The following is a 23,250-nucleotide window of genomic DNA, read 5'->3' as shown; positions in this document are numbered from 1 at the left end:
AAAAATTTCAAGTGGAAGAGATTGAGCATGAAAATCTCTGCAAGTAAAGTTCAGTAACATTTTCACCTGAAATTGAAAATAAGCTTGAAATTCGAGAAAATGTGATTATTCAATTGAAAACTGTTGGCAACTGTTGATTCTATTACATCATTCACTATGAAAAGATAGCAAACCTCGTGTGTCTCCAGCGTTATTGTCCTGTCACCAGCTGGCTCATATCTTTGAATAGTAGACTTGAGATGCGTGTGAACACTAGCCTCAGGTGATTAATTTCCATAACGGCAAGGAAAGTTGTGTGAGTGCGCCACACCAGATATTTTTATAATACTCCTGACGGATTGGTAACGTCTATTGTGTGGGGGGGGGGGTGAGGAGGAACTCAATATGGAGTTATATGCGAGAAACCAAAATGTGGTACCTTTGAACCACCCCCACTCCTTTAGCACAGGGTGTAGGGGTAGGGGCTTTTGATATGTTTAACTTCTTACTACCCTGAACAAACCTGCGGGGTCAAAAATTGTCTTCCAAACTTTTCCCTCTATAACCTTTCCTTGACTGGACTACCAACCAACGTGAGTTTTTCTCAAAGTACAGTACCATATATTTCATTCAAGAATGAAGATGTTGATCGATTATATATGTTATTTTAGATTTATCTCAACAATACATTTTATAATCTCTCGATTTATTTCTTCAACGTAAAAAATGTTTTCAACTATTTTTTTTCAAGTACGGTACTGTTCCGTACACTACACAGGAAGCCACTAGAGGCCTATTAGCACAATATTCAAATAGGAGAAATGTGGTAAAAGACGGTAGTGAAGAAGTAAGGGTAACTTATCTGAATATTTATAAGTACCTCTGGTTATTTTAAGCTTTTATCTACATAATATTTTTCCTACCTCTACTACCGAACAGAGCAGAGCATTGTGTCTAATTTCTATATTCGTGCTTACTCTTAGAAGATATGTTATCTGACTGGGATAACAATGCCTTACGGTAGAGCAGCAGTTTTATTTAGATTTTCAAACTCATTTTAATTTGAGAATAGTTTTACTTGAAAAGCTATTAAGCGGCTCACTTTTCTATTGAATGTTATAAGCATTCTAGTGGCTTTGTCGAGCTGTAAGAGCGAGAATGTGGCTTGAAATTGCTGCTGTCGCTACTATCATTGTGTGGTACTTTTATTTTTGGGACATAAAACCAAGACACTTTCCACCAGGTGATTACGTTATTCATCATTAAATAGGGTTTGAAGGTTTAAAGAGTTTGAGTGTTCTAATTTATTAATTTCTGTGTTAACTGTATATTATTGTAGGTAGGTACGGTACCTTCTAAATTCATATCATATATGGTATATATTATTGTATTTTTCTTGTAAAAATAGGCCTATTCTCAGCAGAAATCTGCTTGAAATCTCTGGAAATTTCCTGATCTATCGTTGCTTGTTTTTTGTATTACCGTACTAGAGCAGTTCTTACTTGTTACCAGTAGGCCTATTATAATTCCATTATTTAGTATGATGATAATTTATTTCAGTCTCTTGTCAAGTATTCACTTCACACGTTTGTATATTTACACCCTACTCTGAATAATTATATCATTAGCCTTCATTTTTAATCATCCAACCAATAATAACAGGCTCCAAAGGGTATATAGGCCATGGTCTACTGAAAATTTTAGTTGTTACCTATTTGAAAATATTTTTAAGAAATTTAATATACCGTATAATAATTTGCTATAATATAAAAATGAGGTCATATATATGTAGTAGTGATATAATTATTATAGGTGTCAGTAGTAATAATTTAGTACAAGGTGTGAGATAGAGTTACAATAGATAGGGTCGGTTGCACAACAGCCGGTCAAGTTTTTAACGTGAATAATTACACGAAAACCAATCAGAGAAGGCGTTTTTGAAAAGACGGCTTCTCTGATTGGTTCTCGTGGAATTAATCATGGTTCAAATTTAACCGGCTGTTGTGCAACTGGCACATAGTGTGTTAGATCAGATGGTCATTGAGCATTGACTTGAATGACTGGGAAGAGCAGCATAGTTTGGGAGTGTGGTAAAAAAGAGAGTTGAAAGGTCAACCACTTTGGGGCACGATTAGCAACTACCGTAGGCCTATATAAATTGGTACTTGCAATTATTGTAGTTCTCATTTTTAATATATTGTTTGGGTACATAATTAAGAGAAGTCCAGAGCCAATTATTACATGCAAAAATTCCCTGTGCAAGATGAAGGTGGCCCAAAAACCTCGTATTTCCGGTTCATTTGCCAGTTTTCAGCTGTTTCCGCCAATCGGTCAGAAAAATTCCCTCTAGCCTTTTCTTTTTAGATAATAAAATCATGAATAAAATGGGATCATTCAGAATTCTCTATCTTGAATGAGTAGGCTATCTTAGTTACAATTTTTCAAAAATGAGAAAAATTTCAAGAGCGCTCTATCACATATAGGTTTCCAGGTAAACCTGATAACAATGCTCCTTGTATTTTGAAAAACGCCTCATTTTTAGCTTCAACCATCATCTTCAACTTGATTGTCCTCACATTGAGATTTCGCACGATAATATAAGTTCATCAGATCATGTTCTTTGAGAATCAGCCATTACATGCAATATTCATTTCAGTATTTCCTAGTGGAGAGGCGCACATAAGGACACCTGCAGGATCAATATTTCGAACCCTCATAACTTTTGACACAATGATCGGGTCTTCTTGTACTAAAGCTCATTAGTTTCAGCTCGTCAAGGCGGTTCAAAATCATGCATCATAATAAATATGTCAAAGTCGGTCGAAAATGAATAAGTAACCTTTACCTGATAATTTTTCATATTCGGTAATTTTTGTTAAAACCTGCTATCACTACTGAAAACAGACAAACATTTTGATAGGTTGTAAAATAATGCTTTTACATATGCTGACATTTTTATTTGAAATTAATTTTTTTGAAAATGAATTATTAATTCTTGATTGCTATTATCTTCTTCTTCAGTCGTTTTTTATAATTCATTTTTCGTATCCTATCCTAGCTATACTTATATTTGAGGTTTGTCAGCGAGTTGGTTAATCCTGGCCGCGAGCGCTGCGCAGGTTATGTTTAGAGGTGGGATAATATTCTGTAAAGTTCGAAATCACAAAATGTTGGGAAAGGGTAACGTTAGTCTGTCTACTAACGTTGGTGAAAGGGAACTATACTGAAATACTGGAAAATAGCCTATTACATACCATATGAATATAATAAATATTAGCTAATATAATCGATTAATTTCTAGAGTTTATGTGTGCTTTATTGAACCAATTGGGTATTATGTATTTTGTATGGTCAAATAGTTTAAGAATCATTTCCACAGTTCCAGAGAATAATTTTTAGGAGATCACGTAGTTGTTCGATAATTTCAGCAGTATTAGATTTACCTTTCAAGATTAGGAAAAGTTTCAATTAAAAAAATACTATCTGTCAATGGCATCATCAATTATCTACATCACTTCAGAACTAAAAAGAAAAAACAGAATTTTGCTGATTTGCAGGTCCAAAATGGCTGCCGTTCGTCGGAAACCTATTTGAGTTTTTGCAACTACACAAAAAACTGAAGTACGTGCATTTGGTTTGGCAGCATTGGGCCGAAACCTATGGACCGATTGTGGGAGTCAAACTCGGCCTGGACACAATTGTCGTTATTTCCGATTACAAATTGGCCAGTGAGCTGTTGGCCCTCAACGAGTACGAAGGTCGACCAGACGGCTTTCTCTTCAGGCTCCGAGCGTTCGGAAAACGTCTCGGTAAATTATTATTTTATTCAAGAAAATTTGGCTACTCTAAACTACTTCCATCACTCTAATATTTTTGTATTTTTCTTCAATTGGTCCAACTTCCCGACATTGAGAAGTTGCATTTTATTATTGACTACCTTACCCGGCTAACTTCGTACCGCTAAAAAGTCAATGTATCTCATGTCATACTTGACTTTATTTGGTGAATCATGAAATTTATCTGACAATCAATATTTTCATTTATATCTTAATACGGACTTCCTATGTGCTTAGTCATTTAGTGCAGCATTTATTATTCCGACATTACAACATATTCTCGGTCAATTGGTAGTAATATCTATCAGTAAAGTGTTGAATTGAAAAATAGATACCGGTAGGTTAAATCAGTGTTTCAAATATGAGTTTAATGTTTTCATAGTTGTTGATTGTCAATAGATGGTCCAGGAAATATGCGATGTGCGATGAATAACACAGAATTCCATATTCTTTCCATCTTCAATTTTATGATGAATACCAAGCTAAGCTAAATTTTAAAAAATCAATTTAGTCTGTCATTCTTCAGTAATTAATGATTGCAATATGAACAACTCTCTTTCATGAGATGAATAATTATTTTCCAGTTTCTCAATGATAGGGGAGTGATAATATAATTTGTATAGGTCTTCTAAGGAACGATTATCTACAGCTGGTACCAATCAACTACGGTACACTAACTTCAACTCCAAACCACCGTTTTAATACCAGTACACAGTAATTGATCACAGGGTGACGTGTTTATTGGCCGAGCGAAGTGAGGTCTAAAGGTGCCTACAGATTTACGCGCCGCGAACATGAGCAATTCACTTTCAATCAGCTGATGCCAAGCTTTTTATATCTAAATGTGTCTATATCGTATACCGTTACTGTAAAAATACAGATATAGTCAGCTGATTAAAAGTGAATCGCTCATGTTCGCGGTGCGTATATCTGTACGCACCTTTAGATTCAAGTCGACGGTTTGGCATTTCTCTTAATGTTTAAATGTTTGAATGTTCAAATGTTCACATGTTGCGCATTTACGGCGAAACGCGGTAATAGATTTTCATGAAATTTGACAGGTATGTTCCTTTTTCAATTGCGCGTCGACCAAATATACAAGGTTTTTGGAAATTTTGCATTTCAAGGATATAAAAGGAAAAAGGAGACTCCTTCATACGCCAATATTAGAGTAAAAATCAGACTATAGAATTATTCATCATAAATCAGCTGACAAGTAATTACACAGATGGGTGGAGAAGCCAGTCTATTGCTGTATTTCCATTAGGTCTATAGTTTCAATCAGGTACTTGTGGATGAGAATACTGCATGAGGTCTACTGTTCACAGAACTACTAGTTATACAGCTGGTAACTTTAGATGCTAAATATTATAAGTAGCCACTCGGCCTAAAATTTCAAAAACATAGGTCTGTAAAATGGATTAATAAATAATTATTATTAGTCCCCCTATTAAATTTTCTGGTCAGAAACCATCCCTAATATTCACACGACATATTCCCAAAGTTTCATGCCGTTCTGTCAAGTAGTTTTCGAGTCTATAGGGAACAAACAAACTAACAAACAGACATTCATTTTTATATAAAGAGAAGATATATCACCTAAATGCGATTTGTTGTAATACAAATATTGAATTTCCTATAATATAGGAATATTATGTACCGTAATCCTATTATATTAAGCAAGCAATTTCTGTATTCATATATCTGGTTATTTTTATATCTAGCTATTTTTATCCTTTTATATTAAGCGAGCAATTTCTGTATTTATATATCTGGTTATTTTTACATCTGGTTATTTATGTTTAATGGATCTCGAAAACGGCTTTAACGATTTTCACGAAATTTGGAACATAGTAGGTTTATGATATAAAGATTCGATTGCTCTAGATCTCATCCTTGGGAAAAGCTCTAGGTCTCATCCTTGGGAAAACCGCATCCCCGAAATTCATAAGATGACGTATAGCCAGCTGTGAAATATAAACACAATCATTTTAGAGAATTGTGTTCTGTTTATCAATAAATAAAAATAACGAGCGAAGCTCGGTGCCGCGATATTATATATTTAATACTAGCAGGGCACCCGTGCTTCGCTACGGGAATTGATAGATTATTTTTGTAAAATATTTATAATAATCTAAATATTCTACAAAAATTGTTATAATCGTTTTTGAGATTAGGCCACAACTTGTCATGAAAATTATTGAGTCAAATCATTTGAATAATTAATTGATGTGTTGGAAGTGCTCTGTAGAATACAGCGAATTTTGTAGAATATTGGGCGGGGCTCGACCTTGACTTTATTCATTGGCAATTAATATTTCCCGTTGACAGTTATCAAATTAGCAGTGATCAGGTTATATTTGCTTTTGTTTGATGCAATTGAAAATTAAATTCCAAATTAAGTTCATTTGGATTTGTTGACTCTGGTATCCATGGATATCTTGCTTATTCTGGAATTTTTGGCATAGCCTATCACTTACTTTTCATTTCACTTTTCCAAAAGTGTGAAAGCAGCCAATCCACTGATTCTTTCTTCCATGGAAGTCCATTCATATACATAAGAGTCCATTCATAATAGTTAGAGTAAAACTTATTGTGGCTGATTTCTCATGTCCTAAACTTTAGCCTGCTATCATACATATTAAAGTGGGATCATTTTAATATGAAATTGCATAAATCTGAAAAGAGTTGATTTTATTGACTACCGTTCTACGATTTCTTTCTTTGATCTTCGCTTGAAACCAAAAGCTTAGTGATGAAAATTTGGATGTAACTTAATATGTAACTCAATTTAATTTCTATCACAATTGACAACTTTAGTATTCACTTTTGATCTATCAATATCTATAGGTTTGTCTTGTGTCATGTAATGACATCATGAAAAGAAATAGGAGCAGCTGATGGAATATGATGTTTTTTTTTCGATTTAGTTTCTAGCTGATTTTGAAACATGAAAATATCAGGCCCAGTAGCACAAAAGCCTGTTCAATTTCAATAATGATCAAATTCTATGACAATTAAACAGAGTAGGGTTTTTTTTAATAGAAGGCTTCTCTGATTGGCTCTCGTGGTATTTAGTCCGGATTAGAAATTAACAGACTGTTCAACTGGCTCTCTCAAGGCTATGGCTGCATACAAACATAGAGCAACAGAGGAACCAATTTTAATGAATTTCTGTGCTGCCTTGAGAACAGTGAAACCAAGCATGATATTATATTGTGCTCACAGAAACATGGATCGCTGATGGTGTTCCATTTCTCTTCAACATACCTGGTTATACAACTATAAACAAAAGTTCAAAGCTGAATAAATGTGATTGTCTTTGTATATATAAGGGAAAGCTACCAATTAAAACTACTGAGCTGTGATATTGATGAATGTAATGCTATTTGTCTCGATGTCGAAACATTAAGTGGGAAGTTTCTGAGATTGATAGGAATCTATCGTTCACCAAATAGTAAAATTGATGAATTTTTGACGAGTTTAGACAAATACTTGAGTGGCATTCCTGACAATATTGTTATTTGTCTAACAGGTGATTTGAATTTAAACATGAATCACTTTGATAAATTTTTTGCTGAATACATTTATATTTTGAGTAAAAATGATTTATGATCTCTTATAAAAGGTAATACCAGAATCACAGAATTATCAACGTCTTGTATATACGGTATCATATATTTTTAAGATCTAAGGATAGATTTGTCATATATATAAATAGCACACTTATTGAAATGGGCTGCTTTTAAATTAATAAAAAAAATAAAACTTGTAGCACCCTTTATTTATTAAAAAAAATTAAAATAGTTGAACAACTAGTTTCGGTTCTAAAACCATCTTCAGGTTCTAAAATAAATAAATAAAATTCAATAACTGTTTAGTAATTGATATAAAACTGACATATGTTTAAATTCATATGACTAATTATTTATGGTAAAAGTTATTAAATTTAAATTTAAATTTTTTAAAATTTTAATTTTATTTATTCATTTTAATTTTATCAAAAATAGGATTATTTCGGTCAAATTGGATTATATTTATTAAATTATTCCTATTCAATTTTGCAGTTCTATAGATATAAAATTCTTCTTTTACATTCAATTTATTACTTTCACTACCAATGCTTAATATTTTCATATTAGAAAATTTATATTGATATAATTATGATTATTCTCAATTAAATGTTCAGCAAACGCTGATTTTTGAGTAGTATTTTTTGAATTTAAAGCCTGAATATGTTCAATGAACCTTTTTTGAAAACATCTACATGTTTGACCAATGTAAAATTTTTCACAATTACTACATTTCAGTTTATAAACGCCTGATTTTTAAATTGTTCTTGTTGTATTTTTTTATTAGAAATCTTCTGTATTAAATTAAAAACATTATTTGTTGTTTTGTATCCTAAATAAAATTGTTTTGCAAATGTCTTCCTTATTGCCTTATTGAGAATAGTGTTGTATGGAACACAAATTAATATATTCCTTATTTTCTGAATTTCTATCATTTTGTGGATTAATTTGTTATATTTTTGCTTATATATCATCTTATCAATAAATTTGGTATCATATCCACTTGTTACTGCAAAATGTTTTATAATTTTCACTTCTTTTTCATAATTTTCTTTTGACATAGGAATATTTATCAATCTATAAATCATTGATCTGAATGCTGCTGTTTTTTGCTGCCATGGATGGTTAGAGTCTTTTGGAATAAGAGTATTTGTATGCGTGGGTTTCCTGAAGATATTAAAATTATGTTTCTCATTTCTCTTACTTATTTCCAAGTCTAAAAAATTTATTTTCTCTTTTTGAACTTCCATAGTAAATTTTATAGAAGGTGAAATTGAGTTTAAATATTTTTCTAAATCTTCATGTGTTTCATCATTATTATTATTGTATAAGCATATTATATCATCAACATATCTATACCAATAAATGATATTTTCTCTCAAAGGATTATTATTATCATTCATAATTTTAGACTTTTCCAAATTGTTCATATATATGTTAGCAAGGTATCCTGATAATGGTGATCCCATAGCTAAACCTTCCTTTTGCTTATAAATTTTGTCATTGAAAGTGAAATAATTTTGATCTATGCATGTTTTTGCTAATGCTATTAAATCATCTATTTCATTACTGTTCACATCATTTTCAATCAAGTTTTGCTTTAAAATGTTAATAGTTTCATTAGTTGGGATAGAAGTATACATGTTGACTACATCAAATGATAGAAAAATTGCGCGACTTGGAATAGTTATTCCCTTGATTTTTTGAACTAGTTGGTAAGAATTTGTTACATTATAATTTTCATTTATTATTATTTTTTGAGGAAGTACTTTATTCAGATATTTACAAGCTTTATAAGTTGGAGCATTTCTATAGTTTACCACAGGTCTTATAGGTACCGTATACCTACTTTGTGAATTTTAGGTTGACCTCTAAAAATTGGTGAGGCAGGATTAATCATTTCCATTTTAAACTGATCTATTTTAGAAATAGTTCCACATTTTGATATAATATTATTTATATTTTTGCAGTATTCTTTAGTTGGGTCTTTTCCTAAAGTTTGAAATTTATTTTCTCTAATAAATTGTTCTACTTTATCATTATAATCTATTTCTTTAATGATAACTGTAGTGTTTCCTTTATCTGCTTTTGTTATCATAGCTTTTCAATTAATTAATTTTTTTGAAACTAAATTAATAATTTTCATATCTTCTTTTGCTTTTACTAAAATTTCTTTTTTCTTAAGATTGCTATCTTTTCCGAGTTCCTGCGCAAAATTGTTCCTCAAAGTACCTTGGATCTCTCTCTTCTTGAATCTAATTGAGGTTTCAATATCAAAAAGTTGTTCTTCAATTACATTCGTTTTATTATCCAAATTGACGTTATATTTTGAAGCTTTTGAAAGTAATTCATTCTCTTTCTTATTAAACTCAATATCTGTTAAATTCTTCATTTTTTCAAATGATTCATACTCATCAATTTTATAATATTGATTTGAGTCAATATTTTTCTTTTGTTCAAAGGTTAGAATTTCTATTTTTTTCAAATGTATGAATTTCTTCTTTTCAATGTATGGAGTAATCCAAGATTTAATTTGTAATTCAAATTCTTCGATCGATTCCTCATGGAATTGTTCATTTATTTATGTGTATGTATTATCTTTTCTTCTACTTTAAGCTTTACATTTGAAAAAAATAGAAATGCTAACCTTTGAACAAAAGAAAAATATTGACTCAAATCAATATTATAAAATTGATGAGTATGAATCATTTGAAAAAATGAAGAATTTAACAGATATTGAGTTTAATAAGAAAGGGAATGAATTACTTTCAAACGCTTCAAAATATAACGTCAATTTGGATAATAAAACGAATGTAATTGAAGAACAACTTTTTGATATTGAAACCTCAATTAGATTCAAGAAGAGAGAGATCCAAGGTACTTTGAGGAACAATTTTGCGCAGGAACTCGGAATAGGTAACAATCTTAAGAAAAAAGAAATTTTAGTAAAAGCAAAAGAATATATGAAAATTATTAATTCAATTTCAAAAAAATTAATTAATGGAAAAGCTATGATAACAAAAGCAGATAAAGGAAACACTACAGTTATCATTAAAGAAATAGATTATAATGATAAAGTGGAACAATTTATTAGAGAAAATAAATTTCAAACTTTAGGAAAAGACCCAACTAAAGAATACTGCAAAAATATAAATAATATTATATCAAAATGTGGAACTATTTCTAAAATAGATCAGTTTAAAATGGAAATGATTAATCCTGCCTCACCAATTTTTAGAGGTCAACCTAAAATTCACAAAGTAGGTATACCTATAAGACCTGTGGTAAACTATAGAAATGCTCCAACTTATAAAGCTTGTAAATATCTGAATAAAGTACTTCCTCAAAAAATAATAATAAATGAAAATTATAATGTAACAAATTCTTACCAACTAGTTCAAAAAATCAAGGGAATAACTATTACAAGTCGCGCAATTTTTCTATCATTTGATGTAGTCAACATGTATACTTCTATCCCAACTAATGAAACTATTAACATTTTAAAGCAAAACTTGATTGAAAATGATGTGAACAGTAATGAAATAGATGATTTAATAGCATTAGCAAAAACATGCATAGATCAAAATTATTTCACTTTCAATGACAAAATTATAAGCAAAAGGAAGGTTTAGCTATGGGATCACCATTATCAGGATACCTTGCTAACATATATATGAACAATTTGGAAAAGTCTAAAATTATGAATGATAATATAATCCTTTGAGAGAAAATATCATTTATTGGTATAGATATGTTGATGATATAATATGCTTATACAATAATAATAATGATGAAACACATGAAGATTTAGAAAAATATTTAAACTCAATTTCACCTTCTATAAAATTTACTATGGAAGTTCAAAAAGAGAAAAAAATTTTTAGACTTGGAAATAAGTAAGAGAAATGAGAAACATAATTTTAATATCTTCAGGAAACCCACGCATACAAATACTCTTATTCCAAAAGACTCTAACCATCCATGGCAGCAAAAAACAGCAGCATTCAGATCAATGATTTATAGATTGATAAATATTCCTATGTCAAAAGAAAATTACGAAAAAGAAGTGAAAATTATAAAACATTTTGCAGTAACAAATGGATATGATACCAAATTTATTGATAAGATGATATATAAGCAAAAATATAAACAAATTAATCCACAAAATGATAGAAATTCAGAAAATAAGGAATATATTAATTTGTGTTCCATACAACACTATTCTCAATAAGGCAATAAGGAAGACATTTGCAAAACAATTTTATTTAGGATACAAAACAACAAATAATGTTTTTAATTTAATAAAGAAGATTTCTAATAAAAAAATACAACAAGAACAATTTAAAAAATCAGGCGTTTATAAACTGAAATGTAGTAATTGTGAAAAATTCTACATTGGTCAAACATGTAGATGTTTTCAAAAAAGGTTCAATGAACATATTCAGGCTTTAAATTCAAAAAATACTACTCAAAAAATCACTTTAAAGAATAATGCTAGTCCTGGAATTGATGAAATTAGCAGTGTTACTTTAAAACAGATAGCTGAGTTTATATCCTTACCAATTGCTCATATTGTAAACACTATTTTCACTAAAGCTTCTTTCCCAAGCCATTTCTAAATTGCCAGAATTAAGCCAATTTTTAAAAAAAGGTGATAGGAATGATCCCTCCAATTATAGGTGTTTATTCGACAGAGGCTGGCTCAAACAGCACACTGGTTTGTGGACTGTATCAATTACATCGAGAACTTTTGGGTTGTCTGGTGTCGGGTAGCAAGTTGAACAATTAAAATGGCTAAGTGCACAATAACATAGGCCTACCTTCATGTCCAAATCCTCCTTGCTTCCAGGATCCCGGGTCCAGATCACGATATGAGACGAGACGACACTTGTAATAAATCACAATAAATAATCAATAGATCACTTTGCAAAAATCGACATTACGAGAAGTGAGCTGTTCGATTGGCTGTCAATCGGCAACTGGCGATTATGCTATGCGCATCACCGTATAATTGCCCAGACACCCAAAACACACAACGCCAGACAATAAAGGGGAACATTCATATAACGTCTGAACATTCCGCCCACCTTGGAAGAACTTCCAATAACAAAAAAAAAAACCACCTATAACAAACCCTACTAGGGAAACTAGGAAAAAAAAGGAAAATGTCTTCACTCCTCAAGGACCCTTGAGGAGACTTAAAAAAAGGAGTAGGAGGCCCTCGGAAAGGAGAGGATGGGACGAGAAATAATGACTATATACAACCAATATAGAATAAAAACAAGAAACAAAGCAACTTGGGAACCTTTCCCGCATATAAAACGAGAAACAAAAAAAAACAAACCACTAAACTTATTGAAGTTCCCTTCAATAAGGCCTAATCTTCATCAATAGGGAGGAGACTATTGAAAGCCCTAGTTAGACTTCCCTTTGCAGTCTGTACCTCCACCACTCTCACAACTCCATCCTGTCCAGGGAGTATCTTTGTTATTCGACCAAGCCTCCAGTGAAGAGGGAGTAGGTTACTTTCCTGTAAGAGAGCCATACGTCCAATGTTAACATTACTATGTTTTCTGTACAATTTTGTTCGGGTTTGCAAGCTAGATACATACTCCAATTGCCAACGTTTCCAGAATGAGGATACAATTCTTTTGAGTAAACTCCATCGATTTCTCAAGTTCACCGATTGAATTTATTCCTCTGGGTCTTTATTCTGTGTTGCTAGTGTAATTTTTCTTGCTCCCAATTCAATCTGTTTGGAATTTTCATCATCATTACCGTGGATTTGGTGTGGCCAGCACTCCAGTGGTTTGTCTAACCAATCAGAACCATTCCACCACGGAGAATTACCAATTAATTCATTGAGTGATAGTCCTCGACTAGCACAATCAGCTGGATTACATTCGGTTGACACATATCTGAATTGCTCTGTAGACAGGTGTTCCTGTACTTGACTTACACGATTTTCCACAAACCTAGGCCAACGATGAGGTGAAGACCGAATCCAACTCACTGCCACAGTTGAATAAGACCAAGCTGCCATATAATCTATGTTTATAATTTTTGAAAGCACTTCTTGAACTTCATGTAATAATCTAGCTACTAGGACAACCACACAAAGCTCCCATTTCTTCACTACCTCCACGGATGCCATATCATCCCAGTCACATCCCGATTGCCATAGACATTGAATTATACTCTTGAAGGTAAGCATGAAAGGTGTCAAATATCCTAATGGATCAAAAATTTGTGCTAAAGTTGATGAAACATTTCGTTTTGTGGCTAGACTGGATGGAACCTTCACCCTGTAGAAGAGGTAGTAACCAATTGGATTCGATTGGAAGCCAAGAATTTCAATGGCTTTATCAGACTCCAAAGTGAAATCTATTGCATCAATAGCGCAATGCTCTGGAGGGAGATTTGATAGAATGGTAGAATGATTGCTGGCCCACTTTAGCAATTCAAATTTCCCTTTGCTTAACAATTCAGTAAGCTGCAGTTGCTTGGTTGCTTCCATTGATGAGACTGATGTAACTATATCATCCATGTAAGTAGAAAACCGTAAGGCTTCAGAAGCTGCAGGGAACATTTTTTCTTCATCTTCATTAAACTGATGCGTAGTACAAATGGCAAGAAATGGCGATGATGATACACCATATGACATAGTTGTTAGAGTATACTCTTTCATTTCTTCTCCCTTTTCGGATTTTGTCCATTTTATTTCAACATTATCCTGTCTATCATCATCTAACTCTTCCAAATTTCGTTTCTCCCTTTCAAAAACATCTTCTCCAATTTCCTTTTTCGGTATGGGTCTTCCCATTGGTTTGATTTCATGTGGACTATGAATCACTTTTAACTCTTTCCTTAAATTACCGTTGATCGGTAGATAACTGTTGAAGGCTATACCTTGTTTACCTGGAACTTCTTCTAAATTATTTCCCAATTTTTCTTCTCGAATCATGGAAACATTTTCTCCGACATTAGTTTTACCTTCAAGATATCCCGATATCTCCCTTGTATTTGTTTCCTTGGATGGTAATTCTACAATGTATCTACCAGTATTCAAATGACAAACAGTTGATTTGTATATCTCCTCACAAGCCATTTCACTTTCCAATAATTTTTTTGTTCTCGGTGGCTCTTCTACGACCCAAAATCGCTTCACCAACTTTTCCGAATTAGCATTGGAATACATGCACAGATTATTTGAGATAGTAGAACTCTCCTCTGATACCTCACCCATCAGGCAGTAGCCCCATACAGTTTCTAGGGCAGATGGTGTACCCGCTGGACCAATCACCTTTCTTCCAGTCAGAATGAAGGGGAAATATTCAGCACCCAATAAAATATCAACCTTCTCTGAAAGGAAAAATTCAAAATCTGCTAGCTCCAGTCCTTCAATATGTGCCCAGTACGCATTTTTTATCTGATTTGTAGCTGCTATTTTGTTGACTCCCGACGCGGTAATTTTTAATGAAGGGGAGTTCGGTATTTCAAATTCACAGTTAGTAATTTCATCTGTCACTTCCAGTTTAGTATCAGATAATCCATAGATTGGCAAACTATGTGTTTTCTGTACCACTAAACCCAGTTTTTTCATGCATTGCCTTGTAATGAATGACTTGGTGCTTGCACTATCTAATAATACTTTGACCTTATGATAATTGCCTTGATTACCTCGAACTCCCAATTTAACAGTTGGTAACAATACTAAGGAACTATTTACATTCGAAAATACTTTCTTAGCTGAGTCAGTATAAATGTTTGATGGCTTTGATCAGCGTCGCCGTGCACGTCTACCCTGCTCATTTGTTTATTACCGGCCAATGTGTTGGTGTTTTCAACAGGCGGCTGTCTCGGCTCTAAATGGAGGAGCGAATGATGATGCGAGTTGCAGTGACTGCACGGCTTCCTTCTTCTACAATCTCTAATAAAGTGCCCTGCCAATAAACAGCAGATACATCGTTTCCATTCTTTTACATGGTTTAATCTATCAGATGGTTTGAGATTCAAGAACACTTCACAATTTTCCAGTTCATGAGAATTATTACATTCAATACATTTCAGCTCGTCTGATTTCGATTTAACAATCATAGCTGAAGCTTTGTAATTTCCCATAGTGGGTTTCGATTTCCCAAACTGCTTACGTGAGGAGGCTTCTGACGATGTAGATGATCACAATAAATCAGTGGATTTAGTAGCCTCTAAAATAACAGCTTCATCATTCAAAAATATTTGGAAGTTTTTCAAATCGGATACTGTTCCATTTCTTAGCAGTCTCTGCCACTTCTCTCTCAATTCTTCAGTCAGTTTTTTACGTAAGACAAATAATAATGGAATCGACCAGTCATTAACTGAATGACCAATTGGTTTTAGTGCTGCAATATACTCAGCTAAATGAGTGATGAATTTTTGTAGCAAGTCTGGTTGCTTATTAACTGCTGGCATATCAAATATTGCTTGCAAGTATGTGTCAGTCACCTTGTAAGAGTCATTGTAGCGATTCAATAATAATTTCCATGCCTCAACTTAATGATCACTTGTCAATGGGACTACAGAAATGACTGACAGTGCATCACCTCTCAGTACAGACCGAAGATACATATTTTTTTGTATGTCAGCAATTTGACCATTATTATGAACCGTGGCTTTGAATAAATCTTTAAATTGACTCCAAATTTTCTAATCACCGTCAAAAGTCATTAAAGGAAGCTTAGGTAGAGCAACTGGCGAGATATTTCCAGTTGTAGGTGAAGAAGCTACATTGGAAGAACTAATATTCAAATTTGTTTGAGTAGATGGTAAGGTTTCGAGAATAGCCTTGACATTGAAAAAAGTCTCATCAAATTGGCTCATCAAATTTTCAAGCTCACTAGTTTCCAATTGAGGATTTTGTTTGTTATAGTAGCTCTGCATCTTATCTATTATATCATTGAACTCCACCTGGTGGTGATCAATATGCTCACCCATAACTTTCAATAAATTCTTCATTTTTTTATTTTTCGGATCCTTTTCGACAGCTTCGGCAATTTCATTAATCCATTTTATTTTACGGATTAATGCATCTCTTTGAAATGTCAAATCTTCGATAACACCCATAGTGAGGCGATAATAGTGAGTGCTCGTCGAGAGAGAGAGTAAGACAAAGAGCCAAACAAGAATAAGAGGGAAAACACGAGAGCAGGCGACACAATGAAGTAGTGTAATGAACAATGGCTAGCTTATCTAATCATACAAGCCAAGCCAGCATTTCAACTTATGCTCGGTAGAAATGATCGGCTACAAGGCTAATAATACCATATCGATACTCTTGGAACAAACAATATCTGCTATTAATAACAAAGTAACGACAAAAATCAATGCAAATAACTGCAAGCATCCTTTGAAAAAAGTAACAGTTCCAGCTACTGTTACAGCTAGACGATGTATAAAGGACTCGCCACACCAAGCTCGCCAGTACCGCCGAGGTAGTACCGCTGGTGGTAGTTTTCTCGGCTGAGCACGCCACACCGAAAAACGTCCGCTAGCGGTAGTCTCCGAGTAGTGAGTCTAGTAGTGGGGGGAGGGAGTCCAACTACAGTGTGGGAGTGAGACGTACTAGTTGCGTTGTGCTGCAAGGAGGAACGCCGAATGAGTCATCACTCTGTGCGCATGCGCTACCTCTTCGAATCGCCTGCCATGTATTCAGGTTGAGTGCGCCACACTGAGCTCGCTTTGTCCGCCGTACTACCTCTCAGCGAAGTTTTGTTGAATCGCCTAGCAGGCGGTCGTAGGTGGTAGTGCGCCGTACTACCGCCGCGGTAGCGAGCTCGGTGTGGCGCGATCAACCTGAATACATGGCTAGCGATTTTTAAAACTTCGCTACCGCCGCGGTAGCGAGCTTGGTGTGGCGTGCCCTTAAGTCTTTCTCTACTTATTGACACGAACTTGACAGTCCAACCTTGTGGCGCCAATGCAACAATCTTATGCAATAAAGCTACGACACAATTATTTATGAAAATATTTACTTGTTCTACTCAATTTCCAACTTAAATTGAGCCCAAATTTCTTAAGAATACCACAATTAAGGTGTATATTCATCTACGACGACAAAAACAAGCCATATACACAGAAAAACCAAGAATAAAATAGGCATAAAAAACGACAAACCTATTAGACGATATTTCAAACTTATGTCCTATTCAAAATTCGATGAACAAATCAATTCCGGATGGTTGGACCATGTATATTCGACAGAGGCTGGCTCAAACAGCACTCTGGTTTGTGGACTGTATCAATTACATCGAGAACTTTTGGGTTGTCTGGCGTCGGGTAGCAAGTTGAACAATTAAAATGGCTAAGTGCACAATAACATAGGCCTACCTTCATGTCCAAATCCTCCTTGCTTCCAGGATCCCAGGTCCAGATCACAATACAAGACGAGACAACACTTGTATGAGGGCTATTTTTTTTTCAACTTCCGATGTGGTATAAAAAAGAAACTAGTGAGAGTAATTGAATGAATTTATTATCAAAAGTTATTTACATTATTAGTTACTTCTCAACATAGTCACCATTCAGATTGAGGCATTTTTCATATCTGGGTACAAGCTTCTTAATACCTTGTTCACAGAAGTTAGCCGCCAGTGATTTGAGATGGTTTTTCACAGCATCAGAAGCTCTGCCCTCCTAGCATTTTCTTCAGTTGCGGGAAAAGGTGATAGTCGCTTGGTGCTAAGTCTGGGCTATATGCCAGATGGTCAAAAACGTCCCATTTGAACCTGTCAAGAAGATGCTTTGTCACAGCAGCACTGTGAGGACGGGCGTTGTCACCCTTGGCCCCCTTCATCATGAATGTCAACTCGTCCATCTTAAATTCCCAACACCAATCATGCACTGCACTGTCACTCATAAAGCTTTCACCATATACTCGTTTCATTCTACGGTGAATTTCTGCTGCGGATAACCCTTCAGCTTGCAAAAAACGAATTACACTTCGCAACTCACACTTGGCGGGAGATTCTATCATATTAGCCATGTTTATGTGTTGCTAGATGAACTGGTAATGACGACAGATGGCCGGAAACGAGTGAGGTTATAGTGTGAGATGTGCATAGTCAGCTGCCGCGCATTGTTGGCCAATGCCGCTCGCATTGCCATCTAGCGGCAGGATCGGAAGTTGAAAAAAAAATAGCCCTCGTAATAAATCACAATAAATAATCAATAGATCACTTTGCAAAAATCGACATTATGAGAAGTGAGCTGTTCGATTGGCTGTCAATCAGCAACTGGCGATTATGCTATGCACATCACCATATAATTGCCCCCTCCACCACACAACGCCAGACAATAAAGGGGAACATTCATATAATGTCTGAACAATAGGCCTATAAGTCTACTTAGTAATTTAGCTAAAATAACTGAAAAATTATTAAAAAACGCTTATTTGATTATATAATTAAATATGATATTCTTGAAACAAATCAATTCGGTTTTCAGACAAACAAAGGTACAGAAGATGCACTAAGTAATTTTTGAGGATAGTAATTGACAGTAAGAACAGAAATAAAAAGACAATAGCTGTTTTTCTTGATCTCTCGAAGGCTTTCGATACGGTTCCCCATGATAATTTATTTAAAAAACTAGAAAATCTAGGAATAAGAGGCATTGCTCTTGATTTGTTGAAAAGCTATTTGTGTGATAGGTTGCAAACTCTTTCATTAAACAATTTAAATTCATGTGAGAGTGCTGTGCGGTTACCACATTTTGGATTGCCTCAAGGAACAGTTTTATTCCCTCTTCTTTTTCTTTTGTATGTGAATGATCTCCTCAAACTCAGTCTTGATAATGGTAAAATAGTTTCTTTTGCTGATGATACAGCCATATTTTTTTCGCATGAGAGTTGGACCAATATTTTAAAGTTGCTGAGGATGACATGAATATAGTCAAAAAATGGTTGGACTCAAATACTCCTAGTCTTAATATTTAAAAAACCAAATTCATAAATTTTGCTGCAAATGCAGGTGGTCAACCAAATGCAGAATTTAGAATGAAGCTGCATTTGAACTGCACAGACACTCTCACCTGTGACTGCCCATCTATTGAAAAAGTTAATGAAATTGAATATCTGGGTGTAATAATAGACGAATATTTGAGGTGTTCACACATAACTTTCCTTTGCAATAAACTAAAATATACAAACTATAAATTTTACAAAATTAACAACATTTTTAACTTGGAAAGTCTTAGGATAATATACTATGCTTTTGTACAGTCTTTAATTCAATATGGTTTAGTTGTATGTGGTGGAGCCTATGACACTCACCTTCTTAATTTATTTTTGATTCAAAAGTACATAATTTAGACAATTTAAAAAAAACCTAGGTTATATACAAGTGAATCCCTCTTTGTTGAATTTAATGTAATGACAATAAGGCAACTTTATTTCAAAAGACTTCTTAAACATATTGTGAAAAACAAAGATACATTTATCAGAACTGATAAACTGTTTTATAACTTAAGACCTGACACATCTTTGAAATATATTATCCACGATTCAAAGTTGAGCTTTCTAAGAAGACAGATCATGTATATGAACACTAGATTTATAAACATTTTACCTTTTGATTTTGAATTAAAAGTCCAAGATAGAATGATTGATACTTGGATTAAGGAGAGGTTCTTTTTTTCTCTGGGAGTGGAATGGTGGTAATGTCAATTTGATTTGTCTTTTTTTTCTCGTAATTTTGTTTTTCATTCGTTTTTAAGCTATCTATGCATTTACTAGTTTATTCTTTTTAGTTGATGTACTTTTTCAAGTTTTTGTTTTTATTTATTTATTTATTTATATTAATACTCCCACCAGCGAGCAAGATGTTTTTTCTTTGCTGGTGGCGCCTAAAAAATTCTACTTTTATCTTAGGTTTTCATGATTATTCAAGTTCTATTCTATGTTATTTCTTAGTTTAAGATATTGTGTTTTTGTTAGACTTGTCTATTTCAAATTTTTGTAATGTATGAATTTTTTGGCAAATAAATTTCAAATTTCAAATACAACAGAAGCTAAAGAAATTAGTAGCATTTCTATCACCTCACAATGAACCATACATTCAACTACCATATGTTTGGAGAGTTCGATTTTAAATTTCTTTTGCTATCATCCGGTCACTTTCTGAACCTATTCTTCCAGATGTTCCATGAATAGTGCAATGTTTTAAAATAAGGTCGCCAAATTTGATAACTCAACTACAGTTATTATAATAATTAATCTTTTTCATTTGCTCACACCCTCTTACGTTTTCAACAGACTTTTTTCTTATCAGCTGCTACTTGAGGGACCAATAATCTTTTCTCAAAGAACTTCAGCGAATTTTCCCAGAGTTGAGACCAGTTCCAAAATAATGTTTTTTGTCGCGAACCCACTATATTCCTGATCCAATCAAAATCGTTAGAGCCGTTTTCGAGATCCATCTGACATCCGACATACATACATATCCACAAACACACATATTCAAACAGAAATAAATTGCTTTCTTGGTATAACTGACTCCAATGCTTATGATTTCATTCAATGAGACCTTATTTCACATAATAAATATCGGGGGACCGAACTTCGCTCTGGAGTGTAAATGCACAGAAAATTTCTAACGAAAGATTGAATTCATAGTTTATATTTATTCATTTTTTCAGTCGTACAATTATTTTTACAGTTATATGAGGAGGCACAACAGGCTTATGCCCAAAATTGTCCCTTTACAAATTTATACTATAGTCCAAATCAAAGTCTAGGTTAAGCTACTATCACTCATCAAAATAACAATATTTAATTCACATTTCAAAAAACAAACACATCATCAATTACAAATAGATATACTATGAATTCGATTTAGAATGATTACTATGTTTGCTACAATATTTGTTAATATACTATGTACTATTCTACACTAACAGCATCTATTTACTATTTTGGACTTTCTGAAGTAAACATGTTTTCTAAAAAAAGAGAAATAAACAAAAATAAGTTTTTCTTGCTGGATTATTTTTCTCGTGAGATCAGCTGAGGAATAACCCACACATGCACTCGCTCACTCACTTCCATTACGGTATCGACAGACAACAAAATTTCCAGCTGTTTTTCCAAGGACGTATTTATCCTTTTAATGTCCTTCAGCGAGTTATCTCAGGGTTGAGACCTAGTGCAATCGAATTTTCATAATTATCATAAACCCAGTTTGTTCTGAATTTCGTGAGAATCGTTAGAACCGCTTTCGAGATCCGGTCACATACAGATATATAAACATACTAGCAGGGTACCCGTGCTTCGCTACGGGAATTAAATGATCGGATTATTTTTGTAAAATATTTATAACCTTAATTCTACCAAAGTCGTTATAATCGTTTTTGAGATCCATCATACAAACAAAAATTGCTTGCTGAATATAACTTGAATAATAAAATAATATAGTCTCGTCACTGTCATAGAATTTTGTATCCGAGAAGGTGCTATCCCTCGATGAAAATGTTATTATATATAGGACCGTTTCAAGTTTCATTCAAATACATTTCTATAATACTTAGTTACCCAAAAATCGTTGTCAATAAGTGTGATGATTAGTTGCGTTGCTATCACCTCAGTTTGAGCAACACATCCAACTCTGTAGAAATATAGGCTACATTCAACTGCATATTTTAAAAAGCAATCAAAAGTTAGCGATGCTTTATGGTGTCACCCAGTTGCTCTTATGCACTCATCTTGACATCAGGGAATATTTTTATTGAATCATGCAATGTTTTCAAATTGTATTGCTGAATGTTATAACCACAGCTGTTAATTTTCTCTCTTCCTCTCATTAGTTTCCAACAAACGATGGAAATTTCTGTTTCAATAAGCTGCCACTTGGATGATCAATTTTTCCCCTCAAGTTATCTCAGAGATGAGACTCAGCTCAAATTTTTGTATCAAGGACCTACTATTGGTGTAAGTGCACGTCCAGTGCCAACATACCTATTATCAAATTTTTGGTTGGGATCGATTTAGTATGTTATTTTGAGCACAAAATCACAAAAATTAAACGGCGCTCACTATTGTTTTTTAAATAAACTAAGTTCAAAGTAGCACAATTTTACATGCATTTAACCTATGATTAGTAGCCATTTTGATTATTGAAATCATCAAATTATGATATTCCTAATCTGAGTTTTCCTTACCCAAAGCTTTTCCTAACCTAAGCTTTCCTAACATAAAGCTTTTCCTAACCTAAAGCTTTTCCTAACCTACAGCTTTTCCTAACCTTAGCTACTTATGGTTGCTACTTATAGGTTGAATGCATGTAAAGTTCTGCTACTTTGAACTTAGTTTATTTTAAAAACAATAGTGAGCGCCGTTTAATTTTTGTGATTTTGTGCTCAAAATAACATACTAAATCGATCCCAACCAAAAATTTGATAATAGGTATGTTGGCACTGGACGTGCACTTTAGCCCCTACTATTTGCTAGGAGCATCTTATGATCTGCCCTCTATCGGTAATGAATGAAGAAATTAGGCCACAGCTTGGCATGAAAATTATTGAGTCTAATCATTTGAATTATTAATTGATGTGTTGGAAGTGCTCTGTAGAATAGTAGACTAAAGCGAATTTTGTGGAATATTGGCTTAAGAGTCGACCTCAACTTTATCCATTGGCAATTAATATTTCTCGTCGACAGTTATCAAATTAGCAGTGATAATGTTATTTTTGCTTTTGCTTGATGCAATTGAAAATAGAATTCCAAATCAAGTTTATTTGTAATTGGTTGACTCTGGTATCCATGGATCTCTTGCTTATTCTGGAATTTCTGGCATAGCCTATAGCTTAAGCTGGTTTACACCGAAGTTATTGAC

General features: G+C 33.5%; 1 protein-coding gene across 2 annotated transcripts in view; it reads left to right on the top strand.

The window, feature by feature from the left end:
• The first annotated feature begins 980 nt into the window (after window positions 1–980).
• LOC111052581 (methyl farnesoate epoxidase) overlaps window positions 981–23,250 on the top strand; it is a 54,967-nt gene continuing 32,697 nt past the window's right edge. Inside the window, exons 1-2 of one of the 2 annotated variants that reach the window (XM_039430744.1) lie at window positions 1,079–1,222; window positions 3,537–3,788. In XM_039430744.1, the coding sequence (XP_039286678.1) occupies window positions 1,138–1,222; window positions 3,537–3,788 (337 nt within the window). In that variant the 5' untranslated portion in view covers window positions 1,079–1,137. Of the gene's footprint in view, window positions 1,223–3,536; window positions 3,789–23,250 lie in introns of both variants that reach the window. The other variant, XM_039430745.1, reaches the window with a different exon arrangement.

Source organism: Nilaparvata lugens, chromosome 6 (assembly GCF_014356525.2).
Source record: "Nilaparvata lugens isolate BPH chromosome 6, ASM1435652v1, whole genome shotgun sequence".
NCBI lineage: Eukaryota > Metazoa > Arthropoda > Insecta > Hemiptera > Delphacidae > Nilaparvata > Nilaparvata lugens.
This window is presented reverse-complemented; position numbering and strand designations above follow the sequence as displayed.